Source organism: Scatophagus argus, chromosome 18 (assembly GCF_020382885.2).
Source record: "Scatophagus argus isolate fScaArg1 chromosome 18, fScaArg1.pri, whole genome shotgun sequence".
NCBI classification, from domain to species: domain Eukaryota; kingdom Metazoa; phylum Chordata; class Actinopteri; family Scatophagidae; genus Scatophagus; species Scatophagus argus.
In genome coordinates, this window is record NC_058510.1 from 10,185,137 (window position 1) to 10,207,488 (window position 22,352).

A 22,352-nucleotide genomic window follows, 5' to 3' on the forward strand; every position below is an offset into this window, starting at 1 on the left:
TCAGCATGCCTGAAAGTGCCTTGGGAACCCCCAGAGGAGCTCCAGGAAGTTAAGGACGCCTGTGCTCCCCTGTTAAATGGATAGATAGAAATGTATTTGTCTAAAAAAATACATTTTCAGAGACATTTTTAGCAGAGTAAGTACTGGCTAGCGTGAACTCTGGGCCTAATTTGTGGAAAACATGCCTTTGGCCTTCAAGCCTGATTCAGACCTCAAGTTTGCTTCAGTCTGTTCGCGTTTGCATCACTCATCAACATTTCTGAGCCCCGAGGTCTGTGCTGGCATATGTGTGGGGATAAATATGTAAATAAAGGTACATCAGACTTCACATTACAATACACTGAGTCACATTTAAAAACACCATGAAATAGCATATAGACAGCATTTTATGCTTTGCACCACCTATTTCTTGTTGACCAAAATATAGAATTTTAGTAGCATTGATGGTAAACTGGAAAATATATTCTGAAAAAGGAGAAACAAACCCCCCAAAATAACCTAAACCAGCAGTGGTAAACTGATGAAATATTCTAAGTGGTATGTTAACTCTCATATATTCTCATATATACATGATGGCTTATCAACATCAAGGTCACTCTCTCTCTCTCTCTGTCTGTCTCTCTCTCTGTCTGTCTCACTATGCTAAAAAGTATTTACTGTGATTTTGAGGTTGAATGTCACCTGTTCAAAACCTAGGAGGATATCGCGACCATCCAGCAAGAAGTAACAAGTTACAGTAAAGGTCTGATGTGATGGCTCCCTCAAGGACCATATTTAAAACAGACAGATAAAAGAAATATCTGCAGTCATGAATTCTAATGTGATCATTAGAATATGAATTGTGGGAACTTACACTAACGACAGTCATGTGTTTTAGCCATGTCAGTGGAATGGATTTATGAATGGCAAGTTGGTTGCTGCACCACCTTATAATATGTAGTCCATAGTAAAATTAAAACATTTCCATAGCAACTTAGCAAGACGTTAGCATTTGCTGAGTGTGCAGCTGTAGTTAAGGGCAGCCTCATAAAGCTAGCATCGCTAGCATCTTACTTTTGTTAACTCTAACTAAATTAATGATAACTCCTTATCATTTATCTATTCCCCTAGTGTTTTAAAACCTATTTTTTTTCTGATTTTCTCGAATTCCTCCCATTTCAAATCAACTTTAAATCTACTTTGAAATCAAGGCTAGAAGGGTAAAGGCTGAAATAAATCAAGGCTAAAATCTTGTCACCATTCTCTTTTTTTTTGACTTTTTTTCTATTTCATCTTTTTGACAGACTTGTATTTCCTTTTACTTTTTCATTCAGTCATTTTAGTCTCGGTGTCTTTCATGTAATACTTTGAATTTCTCAGTGTATAACATGAATAAATTGCTTTGGCTTGTCCAAAGTTCCAAGGGCACCTTAGGAGTTCAATCTTTGTACATCATCATCAAAACAAAACTGAAGGTTTTTAAAAACTCAAAGACCTCAAGAGAAGAAACATCCATGGTCTTTTATATCAGCATGTGGTAGCAATAAAAAAAAAACAAAAAAAAAAACAAAGAAACCAAAAAACCTGCATGGTGTGGCTAAGAAATGCCTACATGCAGGAAACTTAACCTGAAGCTCAGATATAAAGCCCATGCGCTGCCACTTCGTGCCGTTTAAATGGCTCCAGTGTGATTAACATGCATTTGAAATAAATATGCTGGATTCAAATTAATATTGCAAACTTCCCAAACCCCTAAGACCTATAGGCTGAGAGGGATGAAAACAAATTCAGTGGAAAAGAATCAAACACAGATGTTGGCAAGTCAAAGAGAGAGTATGAGAAAGAGAAGAAAAGGATGAAAATGGGGAGGAAATATAAGTAAGAGGGGTGAACTAGGATGACATTAGTTAGACTAATGGGAATGCTTACCTAAAGGTGACATCTCTGGTACCCCTGCCAAGTACGGCCCATCAAGAAACTTTGGTTCGTTGTCATTGATGTCCTGGACCTTGACCACAAATTCAGACCTGGGCTCTACAGGTAAATTGGTGAGTCGATCTACAGCTTGAGCTTGAAGGGTATAGTAGGCCTGAGCCTCCCGATCAAGGCGCTTCGTGGCATGGATGTCTCCTGTGTTCTCATCAATAGTGAAGATGGAGGTGGCGCCCTCGCCAGATAAGACATACTTCACCTTGCCATCTCCTTTGTCCACATCTGAATGTAGCTGTTGAAAGAAAAAAGAACATCACGGTAAAGACCGCCATTTAAGAAAGTAAATAATCTTCTGTGGAAAAAATGTCTTATATCAGTATTTTATTACTGATTCTAGATTTAATAAAGAATAACTTCTTTCGTAAATGACTGCTCCACTACCAAGTATTAAATAATTATTACACAGCTGAGGTTTATTCTTCTCTGTTTATGTCTGTTGAGAGACAAAATACTGAACTGAATAAACTGGAATTTAAACATTGCTGTATTTTAGCACATTTCATGTCACTCATTTAATTTAAAAAAATGTGTAAATATCTCATACAAAAATATGTAAATGTGAATATTCAATATTTATACCGAGTGTATTTCACTGTCATGTTTTTGTTGATATATTGAACACACAAACACAGACACAAGCAAATACACGTTATCGGATAAATACACGAATCAGATCACAAAATCAAAGCATTTATTCATGAATTAATCGTGCTACAAAATACTATCATGATTTGCATTTTGCTACAAATAAAAGGAATGAAATGGAACAGTGCCACTAACTGCAATGCGACGAATGAACGAATGTAGTGTGAAGAAACATGAAGAAGTACACTGCAACAATTAAAAAATGAGTGATTCGTCAAATTGATTTATTTCACTATACTACAGTATCTGTTTAGAAATCTGTTATTTGCTAAATGAATGATTGATCTTGATCCACATTTGGTCAAAGATTAAATATCAAGCTTTTCATATGATGCTTCACTGAGAAAAACTTAATGTAAAAATACATCTGCCTGAGTGAAGACCCCTATTGTATGTTTGTTGTCTTCACTCAAATGACATTGATGTCATGTATAGATTCTTTTTTGCCAATAGGTAGTGAAGTATCCAGCATTCAAACTGCTAATGAAACAGCAGTGAGCGAGTGGAACAGGCAGATGTGAATGAATGTGCAATTTTTCAATGATATATCCGTATGATTTGATATTTACATATTAAGGCTCGGTTATTTAACAGTTCCCTATCACTGCCATTAAGAGCAGTTCATCCACTACTTATAGCAAAACGGATTCTGCTGGTTTCTTTCTTTTGAGAATTAATAGCAAGAGCTGAGCTTAAATCAGTCCTTTTTAATGGCCATGTAACCCATCCTTCTCTAAAATTAGCCGCACACCAAATAACGGTTGAGTTCATATCTTCATATCAAATCAAATCTTTTTCAGCTCAAAGGATGTGAGCTACCACTATGAAATTAGCTAGAATATTATTAATGAGTTGTTATAATGTTCCATCCACAGACGTACAAGGTCTAAGGAAGTCAGACAAGCTACATTTTTATCACTGAACCTGTGTAGTCACTACAAAAACCTCCTGCTTACAGTGGGGTTTTAATCCCAAAAGATCAAGTCATAAGTGTAAAGACGACTTTAAGACCCCTCCTTAAAGTACGACTCAAAAAAAAAAAAAAAATCCTTGAACAACTCTAAAAAAAGAACACTTGAAGCTAGTAACCAACCTTGAATAATCCTTTTTGAAGTCAGAGCTGTCTGATGGCCAGCAACCTCTTCAATGAGCTGAACATCAGAGAGATCACAGAAACTGCCATATATCTGAAGGGAAGGCCGTTGTTGGTATGCAGAGATGGACAGATGGACTATTTTCAACTGTCAGCATTTAGCAGAGTGCATATTTCTGTCTTAACTCCGTCACCTCCAACATGACGAAACACCTCAATTAATAGCAAAGCAGACAAAGCAAGATTTTGTGAATTTTTTTCAGGGGACTTTTTTTTTCAATATTTGGTGTTAAAAGTGCACAGAATAAAGCTTCAATTATTGAATCTGTAATAGCTACGCTTCAATAGTCTTCCAAGTGTTTTGCATCTTGGTGCCTCCAAACCAGTAAAATCAGGAAAGACCAGGTGGGGTAGACAGATGGGTGTCTGTTTGTTTAAAAAAAAAAAAAAAAAACTTTCCCTTTTCACTTGCAAGCCAAGCTCTCTTCAGCCCACTGCACTGAGACAAATGGCTTCTGTAAAGTATAAAGTACACTGCCAATAATCACAGTGTAAACACTGCAAACTTAAAAGGGTTCTTCAGTAATTTACTATGGCACTGCTGACCCGCAACAGTTTGACTTTAAACTCAGCGGCAAAACACATCACGGTGTGATGGATGCCTCGTGATGCCACCAGGACTACATGTGTCCAGGGGTTGGCTGTGCAGTTCTGTTACTGACCAATGATACGACATTCACAACCCACTTAACGGTGGGAGGTGAGGATGGGGTCAGGGTTTGAATGTATCTCAATTTTTTTTTTCATTCTTAATAAAAGACTTCTCACTTCACACAATAGAAGCTTCTTTTAAATGGATAATTCCACTATATTTTGTCTGCTGGCTGTGACATTGAATGTGTCTGAGCAATTACAGATACGTTTGATTTCTGAGAAAGCTAGTTCTGCATGAATGCAAAACAAAACAAAGCAAAACATCTTTTTAGCATCTTCCCTTAACTTGAAATATAATTCAAGTGCAAAATGGCATCTGGCTTGCCCAGGTTTTTAGAATCCACAGATCATTTTACCACAGTGAGCTGAACTGAACACGCCACAGTCTGTCTGAGAGTAAGTTTAAGCTTTTGGGGAGAGGCGAAAACACTCCGCTGTAACGCGAAGCACTGCATTTTACTACGTGAGGCAAAACAAGAGCAAAATGGAATGTGGTACGATTATCATATTTAATCTCAGTGATCTTATTTTCATAACCTAAAATCGTAGCTGAAAATAAAATTAAATTAAGACCTAAAATCGCCACCAAGAAGGCTCTCAAATCTCACAATGGTACCTGACAAGATGTTATGAAAAATCCCACCATGATGCTCAGTTTGTTACAAATAAAGAAATCAAACAAGATGATGCAACTGCCACTGTCACAAATGATCAAACTAGCAATTTCCCAATAAAACATCCTGCAACTTTTCTCATCTGGCATAAAACTCCACCTCAGCAAAAGTTTAAAATTCTTAATATGTGTGTTCATCAAATATTATCATAAAATAATATTTATTTTACTGAAAAGTAAATATAAAGTGATTTCTTTGGAAATCTTCTACAATTTAAGGCAAAGCTTTTCGAATGTGCAAAGAGAGGAGCTTAATGATTCTCAAAACTGCACTAGGATTCACTATGCAAAAACATTTGTCTCAGTTGAGAGCCAGTTGCAAAAAATCCTGCACTTGCTTCAAGACCATGTCTCTGAAAATAAAATAAAAAAAACACAACTGGTCACAAAAACAATCCATACTATTCTCTCCTCATTAATTCACAACTGGAAATGCAAACAAAGTCCTCAAGTTGGTTCAGATTGCTCCAGTGCACCCAGCCAGGAACCCTTTAAGACACTTCAGGGGACGCTATAGACCTCACCTTCTCGTAATCGAACACATGTGAATTTGAACTTCACGGCCTCTTCAGTTTCTGTGCAATGGTGAAGAGGTGATGAACTCTTCCAGGAGCTAGACTGAAATCACATTTCTCCTCTTGAATACGAGGTTCGACATTTAGTCAGCACCCTTGTCGGGCTGGTCTTTCCTCAACATACGTGACGCACTGTTCCTGAACTCAAGTGACACTGAAGAGGCACGTTACCTATGAGAACCATAGATTTTTGCATCTCAAGGATGAATTTCCTCCAGTCTTGTGATTTTTAACCACCTTGCTCTTCTTCCCCTGGGAGATGTGTAAGACTTAGAATGAGTCCGACAATATGTCTTCCTCTTAGACGGTACAACATTTGGGTTCAAGAGATCTTTGCTGTAATCCTACCATTGCATGATCCCCAGTTGAGGTTAGCAGCTAACTATCACTGATGAAAACAGTCAGGACAAAGACTTGCCCTCTCTTTTTGAGAGTCATCCGAAGGTTTGTTTGAACCTCTTTGACGCTACATGATTTTTAATATCCTAATCACGCCTGACCCAGCACACAAGTGTATGAAATAGCGCACCTAATGTATTACTCTGTGCAGAAACAATATAAAAAAAGATTATATTTGAGCAATTTAATTATTTTTCATCACAATGATTGTTTTTATTATGAAAACAGAACAAATGAGTGAGTCTGTGCACGTTGTGTACAGTGCTTTTCAATTACTTGCTGGCCTCTCTTGTTTATTCCAATGACAAAAGCCTATTGTACAGCATTTCTTTTTATATTACAATGTACTCACACAGGATTGTTGTTGAAACTCTTCCTTCAATTTATCTGTAAATGTCAACATCTCATTATGGGATAAATAACAATGATATTTCAGTTTTCAAGCCACCGCTGCAGGGATGGAGAATGATTAGGTCAATATTATATTGGTAGCACTGAAGGAGTACATGCTGAACAGAGGATACAACACCAAAGGTCTTTTATTAATGGAATCCATCAGCTCGGTGATGGATGCTGCGTTAGGAGCATGATGATTGCATTGTTGTGTCCTGAAGCCTCAGCATGCATATGCCGCCTCTCTTATGGAGCTCACCATGTTTATTCACCGTCTCCTGCTGTCAGGAGCAAACTTGAGGTAAATTGTCAGTCGTGGAGAGTCAACATTTAATCTTGAGGAAGCCATCCGTGGCAGTTTGTTTCTGGTAAATGCCATGGACAAGAGGACGAAACTGACAGGCCACAAAGCATGCAATCCAGGTCGAGGGTCAAGCACACTATGTGGTCTTTCCAGTGAACCCTTTGGCTTGCTTAGTTTCCCATTCTATGCCTGGCTATTGAATGACACACAACAGCGCTACAACTGACTCACATATTCTATCTCTAAATCTCATCAATGCTGAGAACTACATAAAATATGTATAGCTTGGCAAGGCTTATTAAAAGTATACGCTGGTCAAATACTTTTCCCTCTCATTAATCTAACCCATTTTCAAGCGGTCACTGCTCATTTTCAGGTGGTATTTGAAGTTTCAACTTTTATTACCTGTACTGAGCACCATAGTTGCTTCACTTGCAAAAACTAAAGACTACTCTGTAATTCTTTGCATGCAGCGCAGAGTTGTAGCTCAAAGGCACTCCCAAAGATTGTGAAGGAGGGGTGGGATCTGAACATGAACCCTTCTGAAATCAGTGCTGACACTTATCATCACTTTGTATGCAGGGAGTACTCCGGGGAGCAGCCTGTTTGCTTTGTGTTTGCTTGTTTACCTTGTAGCAAGGGAGAAGGGTAAAGAAGCACAAAAGATGCCATAACAACCCACTGATTCATACTTGTCCTATCACCAGAACTGCTGTATAAACTGTTCTAGCATTTGAATTTCCATTTTTGTCATTCTTTGCTACACGAAAAGCCATGTTGGAGAGTAATTCTAATTTGTTCCTCATTTGGCTTGGCTCTGTGCATAAGAAACTATCGAGGTCTCAATTAAAACAAAAAATAACTAAACACAGAAATGCTTAAACCCAAACATGTATGTTTCAAGCTTTGTATTTGTGTTTCTCTTGTGAGGAGAGAAACTCACAAGAGAATTGTTCTATTCAACGGTGTGTTCACAATCCAAAATGGATACAAATGTCCATACCTACAGGCAACCTGTGAGCAACACTGGACCGAGTACGCCACAAAAGCCTCTGCTGCTGCTCAAGAGCCCTTAATCAGTATTTGCCCTAAAGATATTTCTCAGATCAGCTGAACAGCAGGGCTTAACGGGGTCTCTATGTGTAAAGTAGTGCTGCATGTTTCACAAGAAACCTAAAAATAAACTGTTGCACATTGACAAAGGTGCATTCTGAGATTGTTTCCTTTGTGCACAACAAACCTGCACACAATAATCCCTGCACTATAGAACTGTATTGTATGTAGCTGAAATCACGACTTGAATTGCTGGTGGGTAAAGGTTATTACTGGACACTTAATATTTGAAGGAGTTCAGACTCATCAAGTAAAGCATACATGAATCTCACATAAAGAAGGCCAGCGGACAGGGACAAGAAGGATCACTCTGCTCCAAAAAAAGAGCTAAATATGCAGACACAGGCTTCAGTGCAGCTGTCACTGACATGAGCTCCCGACATGCTTGGCTTTTCATCTATTCACTCAGCCATGTTCTGGTGAATAGCCAGGGTGCTGTGCCCTGAGAGAGGCTCAGCCGCCCCTCATTTATTTCACGTTGGGAGGTGGAGGGAATTAGCCATCACCATGGAGAAGCTGTTAGCCATCACACAGTGGTGCACAGATGCATGGGATCTGTACACATAGGCTTAACCTTACTGTCCTGATATGAAATAAATGATGTCTTTATGTTTTACTTTTGATAATGTATTATCTTATTTATTGCAACTCTTTTCCTTCACCTTTTTCTTTCATGCTCCTCATGTTCTTTATTTGTAGATCTTTGTTTGTTTTTAATAATACTCATGTGCATATAAGTTGTCTGACTTTATGAGTTTGTAGAGCACCTTGACATTTTTTGGTTTGCCAATAATGCTAATCTTTTAAAACAATCAATCACACGCTGTATGCGTATTGATTTAAATGATTAAGACTACCATGATTACATGACATTTGTTTGGATTTGTGCCAAATGAGTCACTGAAATGGTGCGAATTCCACACATGTGGTTCATAAAAGCACAACTCTATTCAGAATTGGTAAGCGAATTTAACAGATTTACTGAAAAAATTAAAATAGTTTAACACTTAAAATACTAAGAAATAGACAGTCTGACAGTTTGACAGTCTGTTTTATTTTTGCTAACTTCTATGTATTTTCACACTGTTCCCTCCCTCAAAGAGGTCCTCCATTTAAAACAAACAAATCTGCCTCTATGCCAGATAAAACGTGATAAAATGATTAATAGACACGTGCATCTGTTTAGACATTTAAAGCCATTTGCACTTTAAAATGATACAGAAGACGTACATATTGGTACATAGCAATCACCGCAACGCAGGAAATGAAGTGTTTTGACTTTCCCAATTGCCTCATATACACACACAAACACACACATATCCTTTCCAGGTGAGAAATGAAATCAGTTGAACCGACAGTTGAAGGTAAAGAGATAGAAATAGTTGAAGTGTTGTCAGTGATAGCAGATGAAAAGCTTAAGTAGTTGAAGTGCCACTTTGAAGAGTAAAAATCATCACACTTTTTACAATTTACAGAACAAAATTAAATCAGGAGAAATTCTATTTTCTGCCCTAAATAAGCTGATTCAAAACGAGTCAAAAAGGCAGTTAAACTCACTGTTAAATCTATACAAATAGATGCGTGTGAAGGCTTGACAGCGTTTACAAAGCTAGAGCCGATAGCTTTTCTTTAGAGGATGAATATGAAAATGCAGAGAGGCAGTTTTCAGCAGGCATAAGACAGGGTTCACTGCTCTCTCTCTGATGTGGTGACTGTTCACATAAAAGAATCGGCTTTCAATCAAAGTCAGAAATGATTTTTCACAATTCTGACTGCCATTTATACACTCTGTCTCCATCAGACAGCGGCGGCTCATATCTGCACCTGCCGGCTGAGTCATAACACCAGAGAGATAATGGCTCTGTTTCCATGTGGGGAAAATGAATTTGGATTTCCATAGGAATAGGCCTTTTAGTCAATTTTAGTAAAGATCTCAAAGGCACAAAAAAAGAGAGATATACACACTTAAAAATATCCAAGTTCTAATCTGAGCACTTATTAAATTAATCACTCATGTTTCTGTCAGCACTTTCACATTATGTCAAAAACTAGCATGAACGTGGGTGTCAGTTACATCTATTCATACACTGGGCTGTGCTTAATATAACCCTGAAACATAACGCACTCAGTTCGTGGTGCACAAGAGGATCTGACAAGAAACAAAGCAGTCGTCTGTATATTGTGTTGGTGAAATTCATAGTATAAGGCTGTTCGTGTCCAAACCACATCTCACTTCTAACAAGAAAGAACTGACAGTGTATTGATTCGTGATTTTCTGCAAGGACCTTCATACAGACACCCTAATAACATATTTAAGAACGTGCATTAAATAGAGCTGCAGTGCATTTATGAGTAGTCAGAACGTGAATTCGAGATGTCTCTGATTATATTCTGAATAGCACGAATTAACAATTTAATTGCTGTCAGGTGTAATTAGTGATATCTAGATATGATGCCTAGTTTTGACTTGTAATAATACCTCTGATTAGATTCTTCATACAACTTCTGCTTCTTACAAGTGAAAATTAGAGATATATTTAATGAAAGTTCTGACTGATTGTAAAAGTACTCCGGATATCTAGAATATGAATCCAGTCAGTATAATAAACGATAAAACAGTGATTTCACTACAGACATCTTTAATTAATTGAAATCTAACAGAAGATGTCTTAAATTGTTGTTTTTGCTATTCAAAATGCCACTGTACATATGTCCAATTATAGTTCAGACTGGTTAGGTTACTAGTTTGACTAGTCAAATTGCATTTGTAGTTGTCCAGGATGTAATCAGAGATGGTCAAGTGAAAAAGGGTGTTATTGTGAAAGAAAGCGAATATAATGCAGCCATTAGGAGAATCAGCCATGCTATCAGAAATTGAAAAATTCAATTCCTGATGCTAAGCACTAAGCACAGGAGCTGTTTTAGTGCCAGCATCAGCACCAGAAATAGCATAGTATCACTGCATCTCACATACAGAAATGTCCATGAAAACCTGCTCATTTTACCACAAGAGATGCAAGATAAAACCTGCTCACCTACTGCCCAACACGAGCTTCAAAACATATTTCAAACATTTTCCTCATTTACTTTAGCACAATACAGCCGTGTTAGGAGTTGCCCTTGACACACACATGTTAATTAAAGACATGCAGGAGTGCTTCCCAGGCCTTTCAGTCTGGTGCCCCGCTGCCTTTTCTGGTTTGCCAGCCTTGCCACCATGCCGATTTGTCATCCACATCAATGAAAGTAATCAAGCTGGCAATCAGGGCAAGCTTTCACTTTATTTTTTATTTTGTGTCTGCGTGTGTGTTTGTGTGTGTGGCTGTGTGGGAGTGCGTATGTGTGTGGCATTCACCTGCCCTCATCACAGAGATGCACATAAATGGAAGACAGGAATAGACATCCCTTTCAAAGTATTATGGGTGAGGGAATCAAAGCTCTCTTGTCACAAAAAGGCTCCTTAGATGCTATCATTGGGACAACTCTTTATTTATTTATTTATTTATTTTCATGTGAATACAGGCTAGAACTGACAGCTATTGATGGACCAATCTAAATGAAATCGTGAACAGCAGGAAACTGTATTTCCATATAAGGTGGTTTTAATCCAGAAAATCATCCCTGCATGCTTGTCCTACAGTTACTATTCCTCTTGTACAGGCGGAAATGTAGAAAAAGAAGACGAGGACTTAAAAGTGGACACAGTTCAGACAAAATCCCGATGAGAGGAACATTATAGAAAGGAAGGTTAAAGATTGCCAGTGTGAATGCAACGCCGATTTACTAAAAGACACTGAAGAGGCAAAATGCATTTAACCATCAGGTCCAAGGACCAAACTGTGTTTTTTTTTATTATATACATTTATCAGCCACTGAATGTCTCTCATTAGCACATTGTCCTTTTTTTCAGAATAAGCAGGACATTTTGAAAAGGAAGATTAATTTGATGTATGAAATTCAACTACCCTGTGACGCCTGTGAGATTTTTGCCGATACTGACAGAAACAATGAGCTTACAACAGCTTCAAAAACAAGTAAAATAGACAAAAAAATGACATTTAATCAAAGTAACTTTTCATCATTAAATAGAGCTTACCTGTCAGTTATATTTCTGATCAATCAATCTTTCGTATCAATCATTTATAAAATCATTATAGCGCTAACAGAGGCAACTCAGGCAATTCAGTAAACTCTTTAAAGCCTCTAACTCCAATAGAAAGAATGAGCACAACCAGATTGCTCACATGTTGTTTGGATCATTATAATAACACATAAGGAGTGGATACCAACCACCATGAGGGTTAATTTTGTTCTGAGGACCAGGGCAGTGACTGACAGAGAGACAAGCCAGTGAAGTGTGAATGCAGGCCTCACTTAAACAGAGAAAAGCGTTATGCTGGGACTGAGACATTTGTTTAGATCAAACTGCTACAGGCCTGGTCACACACTGACCAAACTACTTACAAAAGTGACAAAGAGCTCATTCTGCTGCTCAGGACAAGTACAGTACAAGAGGCTACAGAGGACTATAAATATCACTTGACATACTGTGCTGACTCCTGGTCCCAGGCTCAAACTAAGTTACAGTAAACAGTTACAACACATTGAAAACACACAGAAACATTGTGTTTTGGTAAAATTTATATTAATTGTGGCTGTGCCTTGGTCTTAGACACTTTTTATCAATCTGTTACAATCTGAAACATTATAGATGAACATTATAATTTCCTACTGAAATGTAAAGGTTATCATTCTGTTATGTGTGTGGGCCAACTTAACTTGGGCCAGTTCATCTGAATAGTACAGTTTTCCATGTAATTGGTTTATACGTTTATACATGGAGTCCAGTAGACAAGATGACAGCAAAAAAGACTAAACCAAATCCAAATTAAAAGTCCAAAATGCTTGTTCATAAAAAAAATGCATCTCTCATAGATAAAAAAAAAAAATCCAACTGAGGGGACGCTACAAAAATGTCTGAGCAAAATCTCAGTTTATGTCTCTATTTTGTGCCTACCTGTTGTGACAGCCTATGTGATATTCTAACCTGATAGTGATCCAACTCACTCTCAGCTTCCCTCCATTGAATCAATTCTTTCCTGAGTCCTATTGAGCTTAAGCGTCCATTTAGAAAAGAAAAATTGCTTCAGAGCTACTTTTGTTATCTAAAGTAATTGAAAGTTTTGTCAGATCAAATTCGAGCTAAAAAGGCAGAAATAATATTAAAGTACACAGACATTCAGAAATAAATAAAATACTTCATATTTCCACCCTCCTGGTCAAAACTTCTTGATTCATTTATGATGCTAATGGTGCATTGTCTGTGTGTGTGGTTTTTAATGCCTTAAATAATGTTCTGATATCTATGGACTAAATTTAGCCTCACATAAAAACACGTTATCATGACATATCACATGGAGTACATTCAGTATATATGACATATCCTGCAGGTAATAGGGACAAGTGAGTCACAAAACATGTTCAGCACTCAAAGAGTCAAGACAGCTGCAGACCGACTTCATAACTACTACAAACTGCTCTACCTGCTCTATCTTCCAACAGTAGCCCACTTTGTGTGGTATGTAAAGTTAAAATGTTCTACAACTTCAAAAAGCGCTCCGCTCTGCCAACAAAAATGACAGGCCCTTCCAAAGTGGCTGCTTTCCATCCGTCTTGCAGCAGCTCCCCATTGGCTGTCAGGTGAAAAAAGGCCCTGGCACTTTATTAAAACTGGAGGATATAATGAGGACGGTATTTCTACTGTACCATGTAGAAGAACTTGCCATACTTTATGTGTAAAGAGCAAAAGATCAAAACAACTGTAGTTTTATTGGCCTTGTAATATATTTTTGGGATGTTTAAGTACTGTGTGAAAGGTAAGTTTGTGTTCAGAGTCATCTAACAGGCTTCATTAATCCTATTGACTGATAATTACGGGGAGTTCCCAGATATTTAAACCCGTGCAGGTGCTTTGGGATCTTTGAGGTCATGTGTGAGGTCGCATGGCACTCATGAGAGTCGCTAGAGTCACGTTAATTAAACTGTGAAGTGGTGTGCAACTGCCTGGGAAGGGATTTTGAGACGGTAATTCAAGCACTTGATAATCACATAACCCTATCCAGAATGAAATTTCTCATCAACCATTAGAGATATCGCTCTGACATTGTGTTCTTAGAAAACGGTTCCTACTGACGCTGGTGATCTCCTGATTGAGTTTTGCTCTAACAGCACCGTTAGATTATCATGTTTGCTTCAAGTGAAGAGCATCTACTCAACTTATTTCAGAATCCTGGATCCAAATCAGTCTGCAGTTAGATTTTATCTATGGGACTTGTATACATGGACACATAGTTTTAAATCCACTTTCAACATGTGTTGTGCTGCTCTTGTACACAAATCCTATAAAGTAATTTTTTTCACTATTTCCTGAACTGCTGTGATACTGGGTTGAATCAGACCTCCCGTCTCTAGTTATTTACTGCCCACTGTGCAACATTGTGCACACAGACATCAAGCAGGTTTAGAACAGTAATTTAACGACTAGCTGTGGAAAATAAAATATCAAAACACATGTTTGTGTGCATATTCCTAAAAAAAAACATATAAAAGAGTAGCACATCTCAAATGTCCAAGTCACAGAGGACAAATTATTCTGTTCTACTTGGTTATTTGGCTAAAATGAGGAAAGACCAAAGCTTACATGTTTCAGAACAGTCTACTTCAGAGTGTTTGAAATACGCAAATTCCACGCAGTAGGTTGGTGCACAGCCGAGAGCCAATATACGGTAGCCAACATAATAATATGTTAATCACAAGCTGAATGACAGTATCTTCACAATCACTTCACTGATTTTGATAAACACTGTTCTCATGTCAATATATTTTTTAAATGCTTGGGAAGCAGAGTGTGTTTACTCTTGTTATTCACATGCACTCAAGTTCTTCTCAGCAAACAGGTTTCAGTGGTGTTTGACACACATTATTTTGATTAAAAACCTGTTCAGTGAAGAGTACTCACCACTCCAAACACTCTGAGGTGACCGCCTGATGACAGTGACATCAATAATCTCTTCTCAGGCACTAGTCACCAACAACACATGGATGAAGATGACCGACAAGGACAATGAACAGTCCAAATATTGGAGATGTGGATCAGAGGAAAGATAACCGCCTTGTTAGTACCCATAAATCAAACAATTTCAAGAGCTGGAGAGTGATATTACTTCACACACAATTTGTGACCCTAGTTAATCTAATTAGCTACACCTTGAGCCCAATCTTCCCAATTTAACATGCAGTTTTGCAGTTTACTTGAATATTCTGAATAAAGTTTGCTGAAAAAAAAAAAAAAAAGAGTGCATGCATGCAGTTTCTTTTACTTGTCTATTGAGCAAGCAAGCTGTCTTTTGTATTCTGACTGTTGGCTAAAATAGGGAAAAGTGATGGAGGAGGAAGCACTTTTAAGTAACATCACTGCACTGTAGTTCAGGAATCCATTCAAGTCTGGATTGTTCAGATGTGTGACTAAAATCTACATTCATTTGCCAGTTCAAAGCATTTGAAAAATAAGGAATAAAAGGACAATTAACGGATGTAACATTTCTGAAAATGTCACATCATTTTTAAAATAATCTTTGAAATTAGAATTACTGCCTATCTGAGCACTAAAGTCACAGTTTACGTCCATGTCTGTCCAGACTCATTTAACATATGTTGTAACTGATAAAGAGCTTTGTCACATGGTGCAGTCACCCGATCATATATTTACTTGCCAAGGAATCATTCATTCAATCACTCATGTAATGTCTTTATAAGAGAAATACATATTCATCCCACTGCCAGTAGTGGTTTTTGAACTGAAAAAACAAAACAAAACACATGACTATTCTAAGTAGAGAAGGCAAAAACTATACAGTCTTTACTGGGGCAATCGTTATGCTTAAAATTTTACAGATCAACTTTCCACACATCTTGCATTCTGCAGAATATTTCACAGTTGCGAGCCTGCAGCTGAGCTCTGCCTTCCCAAGCTGCACTTTGTAACCAGAGTTAAACAAGTCGTCATCAGTCGGATGGGTGGCGGCCTGACGTCTGGACGAATGGGACGTGGAGTGAAAGGGCAGGCCTCCTCAGTGGTAGGAATAAATACTGTGGTCACCAGTGGGAAATAATCCATTTGTTTAATGTGCCATTTCCAAAGTGAAACACTTGTAATCCTATGGACATGGCAGCCTCACGGTGTATATCATCCCTCTGGAATTTGATCAGAGCTAAAACTGTTTACCAATGTTTGGAGTCTGACATTTATTGAAAGTGGCCTTTAGTAAAAGTCATAGCTAAAGCGTGAAGAGGTTTTGTGATGAGGCTGTGACGTTTCTCAATCTTCTGGACCAATAAAACAGAAACTGGTGTGTTAATAGAGTAATATATCACTCACATCAAGTAAGAAACAGCGCCCTCAGAAGGCTCAACTTTCTAACATTTAAATCTACATTAACTTAGACATGTGCAAATCAGTAGTGTACTAAACTTGAGCATGAACTGGGGGTGCTTAAGATTTAAAACGTGGGATTCCGCGAAGACACAAGACCACAAGTGTGTGTCGAGGATGAAGAACTACAGTGAAGTGTAGCATCTGTATGAGGTTTTAGCCATGCATGGGTATAGGGAAGGCAAAGTTTGTCAGTTGATCTGCCACTTTGTTCCAAATTAAAATACCTGAAAGACTAGTGGATGGAATTCATGGTGTTCAGAGGATGAACCCTGTTGACATCTGTGATCCCCTTGCTCAACCATGGCAATTTTTGTTTAAGGGAAATATCAGAATAATTGGATTAACTGGACTTCTGCCATCCACCCCACATGACATGAATTAGTATAGTCAGCAAGCATGACTGTAGACTCTGATTTGCTAGCTAATGAACTAGTAGAAACTGTGAGATTGGAGGGACTGCTCAAACTTACACTGATCTAACAATATTTGTTTAACTAACTCACACAACCTCCTGCAGCTGAAGTTGAGTCTTAAATTTTGACCGCTGCAGTTGGATGAAGCACTGAGCAGTGCAGACACCCTAGACATTTAAATGATAAGTGTATATTCTTTGAGAGTAAATGTGGTATTATGGGCTATTGTGTTCAATCTATTGCTCACATGACATCTGGGAATCTTGCTGTCAAGAACAAGTCAACTTTGATTTTTTTTTTTCTGCTGCTTGCGGGAAACCAGTGTGTTGTTCCTGTCGCCGTGCCATTACTTCAAATACCCCAGACAGCACAAGAGTGAGCATGACATCTCTGCTGTATATGCCATCGAATGCTGAAAAGACCCTGAGGCCAAGAGATGAAGAGTCAGCAAAAGTTTGACTGGTGCAGGAATGTCATGACTGGTCGTGGTCCCTGATTCTAAGTCAAACCAGACCTGCATGACTTGGCAACATACTTTCCACTCATCATTTATCATGAGCAAGCGAATGAAAGGTTTAAATGTCTAGTGAGAGTAAATGTACCCTTTTAACTATCTGGATGGATTTTTTCCTGTTTAAGTGAAATAAAAGACCTTTTCTTTATACAAGAATGACATCTATCTGTCTATCTATCTACCTGTCTATCTATCTATCTATCTAATGGGAGATATTTCTGTGACTAACTTCCTGTCAGATTGTTTCAGGCCACTTGAAAAGGTATGGTTCTGAAAACTGCAGTGCACTCTGGGATTATTCTGTGAAATGTTAGCGTGGTTCTCAAAGTGGAGTCCAGGGACTGCCAGAGGCGGTCCTAAAGGGTGTTCTATGGGGGTCCCCAGCAAAAAGGGGAATAATTCATTTTCACCATAATTCCATCCATAAGTGACACTAATACAGAATGTAAGACTATTTTGGTCCTGAGTTTCATACACTTTCTGTAATAAAACATCAAAAAGCGAAATTCTCATCAAAGGATTTTACTTGATGTGAAAAAGTGTGAAACCCACTGGCCTAATGAGTGGAATATGCTTCTAATGCTATTTGACACATACAAATGAATCAGGCCACAGGTACTGCATGTTTGCACCTCAGTGTACAACACATTTACATGCAGAACACTTATGTGCATGATGTATTTTCAGATCAGATTTGTTCATTTATGAATGCTATAGAGGTCAAGCAAAAACAAATGCTCACATTGTTTCATCCATTATTAATGTTCAGAGCTGTCAGTATTATTTTTTCTAATTAGTTTCTGCTGATTTTTCCTCCACACTGCTTAATGATTTTCTGCATTTTCCAAAAAAACAGACAACATACGTGTAGCTGTTGCAGGAATTGTAAGTGCAGATAGAGAGAGTAACAAAGTTCTTTTGACATTTACCGTTAATGTTTTAGACGTTTAAAAAAATAAGTAAAGTAAGTAGTAATGTAAATTAAATCAATTGCAAATTTTTTGTTAAGTTTCTTAAGGTGGTATTTTTACATTAAATCCTGCCAGTATTAATATCTATGGCAACTGTGGATAAAGATTCAAAGCTCATGACAGATGTGATGAAAATCATAAAATTTTAACCACACATGGAAGGTGAAGAAAAAAGAAATTGATTTAAATGGAGTAAAATCAGCTCAAGTGTACATCTCAGAGAGGGTAATAATTTACAAGGGCAGAGATGCATAAATCGTTCACTTTAACACCACATATTTTTTTAAGCCGACTGTACATATCTACATTTAGCAAGTGTCAGTATATAAAGAGTCCCTAGGAAGCAGAAAGCTTTATATAATGTCCTTTAATTTATGTGATGCAATGTAAATTAGATTTGACAAAATCAGACAAAAAATGAAAGCATTTACCCTGCGGCTTTTTAGTTCACAGCAAATTACAGTACAGTGAAAGCCTATAGCAGTGATTCCCAACTGCTGTGCCACGGCACACCTACCGCAAGGAGCCACCCGATTGGTGTTCTGGGTGGGCGGCGTGCGGTGGCGGGCGGAGCGGCCAACTGATCCAAACATTTGTGCCACGGCTCAGAAAAGGTTCGGAAACACTGGCCTATAGCCTATAGTCAGAACAGGCTGATGTACATCCACACTGATATGCCGGTGACTGTTGATGCCAGTCCTTTAAACAGCTGTATGACACATGCATGATAACAGTATGTGCTCTCATCTCTTCTCTCCACATGTATATTTATGCGACAAATACTGTCAATCAAGTCCATCTTTTCCACACTTCAGTTAACAGACAGTTTAAAGTCTGTCAAGTAACAATAAAGTACCTTGTGGTTCAACAGTTTAGAATCACATTATATTGCTGTTTTTCTTGTCTTATTCAATAATGGCTGTTACAGCATGGCTAACCTTTTGACCTTTTGGTCCAATGGAAGGACTGAAAACCCCAAAACATAATGCCTAAAAACATAATGCCTAAAAAAACAGATATTGCCGCCGCAGAGGCAATAAAACAATATGACTCAGACACCAATACTATTTACTTTTTATTGTCGCCAAAATAATTTCAAAATGAAGTTATTACATTTAGCTGACATCCTCACAGTGTTGGATGACAGGATGCTGTGATTACTTTTGCATTTATTTTAATAAATCAAAATGCCTGTTAATTCCAGCTTGTTTCAACCATTGTTGTGCACTTGACACTGAAACAGACACATTTTACCATAATTTCTTATATTACCGAATCAAGCTTTTGTGTGCATAGATTACATTTAAATTTTTTTTTTCTGACACAAAAGAAATGACAGAAATTAAACTCTGCCATAACTAAAAATTTTGGACTTTTTGAAGTAACTTTTGTAAGTTTGCAAATTATAATTGTTTTTGCTATTTATAATTTTCGTTTATTAATACGATTATGAAAAATGTCCATCAAAGTTTCCCAGATGTGTCGAAAACCACACTCAAAGATATATATCATTTTATGTGATATAAAATGTATAATAATAATCACATTTAAGACGAAATTTTTGTTTCATTTTTATTTATTCAATCAGTTATCAAAATACGTATTCTTTCAATCCACTAATCAATTAACTGACTTATCATTGCAGCACTAAACATTCCAGTCAGACTTTCTTCATCATGTCCTGCTGCTGTCAAGTGAGGAGCATTTTCAATTGAGGAGTACAGTCAATATTATGTCCCAAGAATATGTCCAATATTTGACACATTGCTCTGCTGGACTGTGCTTGTATCTATACCAATTCCTCATGTTAGATGGCCATGTGGGAATCAGCCTTCTGACCAGTGTAGTTATGCACTGCAGCACCTATACCAGTGATCATCAACTGGCAGCCCGCAGGTCACATCCATTCCGCCAAAGCCTCCCATCCTGTCCACAGAATATTAATGAATTCACAAAATCCACACATGTAAAATTACTCACCCCTGAAAGAGACCGAGTCTTTAAATTAGCTTGCCAATCCCTGGCAACAAGCTAAAAAGTCCTTAATTCATACTGTAGTTCACTCATTCTACAGAATCCGATTATTCTCCAACTTCATTCTGTCTACTCTGTGGGCCCGCCATCAAATTGCCCAGCTCTCAGGGTGGATGTTCCCTGGACCTGCACAGATACTGCAGGAATTGGTTAGGTTTGTGTTTCTTGGGATTGAAATACTGCAAATTATTTTTAATACTGAAGCATGGACAGACATGCAACTGAACTCTAACTAAATCCATTGCAGCTGATGAACACTTGCACTAACACCATGAGGTGCTGTAGCCATGTTATGTTAAATAATTCACCTGTTTTTCACCTTCACATTTCATTTCATGTTATATATTTATAGTTATTTACCTTCCATTCTCTGCGTAGCACCTACATACCTTAACCAGCAAAGATGTCTATTGCTCATAAATGGCATTGAAGTATATAATATGAATAGAGCCCTGTGACTCCAACCCTTCCCTTAGTTCTTTGGGAGAAGGAACGAAAAAGCCCACCTGCATTACACAATGTAACCAAAGCCCAGTGTGTGTGAGAAAGAAAGAACATGGATAATGTCATGTCTTTTACACTACCAACAGTGCTGCTACAATCCAAAGGGATTATAAACAACTCAAACAAGCAGCACTACTTCAAACAATAAAATACCTTATTAAACAGCAACATGAGGGGGCCTTTGGGAAAGAAGACTTTTGATGTGTACACAATCCCTCCAGTAGTGAATATATTTAGTCTTGCACCAAGAAAAAGAGCAAATCACTCTCCTGACTCCATTCTTCACTCTGAGGGATATCAGAAGCCAAATTCAATAACGGCTTTAGATCATACCCCAATCCATCTCTGAATCATCCCATAGTCTTTGCATAGCCTTAGCCCCTTGGCATAATTTAACACTGTCAGACTATGAACTCATCTCTTCCATAGAAAATGAATGGGCTGGATTCCAAGAGCAGGATGGCTTCACAGAGATCCCTCAAACTTCTCTGGAGGCACTAAATTTAACTGAATTCAGGCTGTGTCAAAGTGATATCTGTCGGCAGGAAAAATGGACTGAAAATGAATGAAGTTTGGTGTGAATGGAATAAAAATAATTTGTCTTGCACCTTTAGTTTGCACTGTACATGTGTCCTAACCAAAAGTACAGTTTTGTACAGATAATTGTGAAATTGTTAGTAATTAGTTTTATAGCTGATTTAGTAGAAAACTACATTTTTATGGAGTAACTGAATCCATAGTGTAGCAAAAAGAACAAAAAAGAACAGAAAATAAAAAGAAATACATGCTCAAATTTTGCACAGAATGAAAAGAAACAAATTTGTTCAGCCAACAGCCCATTCCAATGCAGTTTTTATGAATTTGCCTTGGGCACCGAAAGTCAAAAATCAGTCATGTGGAGTCAGTAATGAGAGGGGTTAGTTTTGTTCATTGAAGTAATTATGCTTTTAAAGCCAGGCCTGTAGCTCGGTTGTAGAGAGCGGGTAGAAAAGGTCACTTGTTGCGTTATGATTATTTGCTGGATCATTTGGTCATTAAACTTGGGCTCTGAGAGAAATACCTTTCAACCTAGTTTCCCACGCTTCACTCTTATAATAAAATGTTGTTGTAATATTTTGAGGGATGGCACTGTCTCTAGCACCACCATGAAGTACAAATTTGTAGGTTGGAGTGAAGGTTTGGTCCCTTCAGGATAAAGTGATGCCTTAAACTTCTAAGCACCAACATTTCAATACGTCCAATACACTAGAATCTCAGATGCACTTTGCATTTAGCATTAATTAGCAAAGAATTACCACCTCATCTTGCACCATCCCATGTAGTTTACATCACTGTCTATCCAGTAGTACAGACTCTAATAACGTCCAATGAGAAACACAATGTCTTCACTTTGGGAAGACTTTTACAAAGGAGTACCACAGACTGATAGAGAGTGACTTCAAAATAGCCCATTGAAGTTAAAAGATCACCTCAGTCGATCAGTTGTTGTAGCCATGTCCCACAGCCACAATGTTGTTGTTATCATGATAAACACCCCAGTGT

The 22,352-nt window shown here is 37.8% G+C and overlaps 1 protein-coding gene across 4 annotated transcripts in view; it reads right to left on the reverse strand.

Moving 5' to 3' along the window:
* Window positions 1-22,352, reverse strand: part of LOC124049729 (cadherin-7-like) — an 84,795-nt gene that overhangs the window by 46,027 nt on the left and 16,416 nt on the right. For 3 of the 4 annotated variants that reach the window (XM_046371683.1, XM_046371685.1, XM_046371686.1), the window contains exon 3: window positions 1,909-2,203. In XM_046371683.1, the coding sequence (XP_046227639.1) occupies window positions 1,909-2,203 (295 nt within the window). Of the gene's footprint in view, window positions 1-1,908; window positions 2,204-14,898; window positions 15,109-22,352 lie in introns of those variants that run through there. The other variant, XM_046371684.1, reaches the window with a different exon arrangement.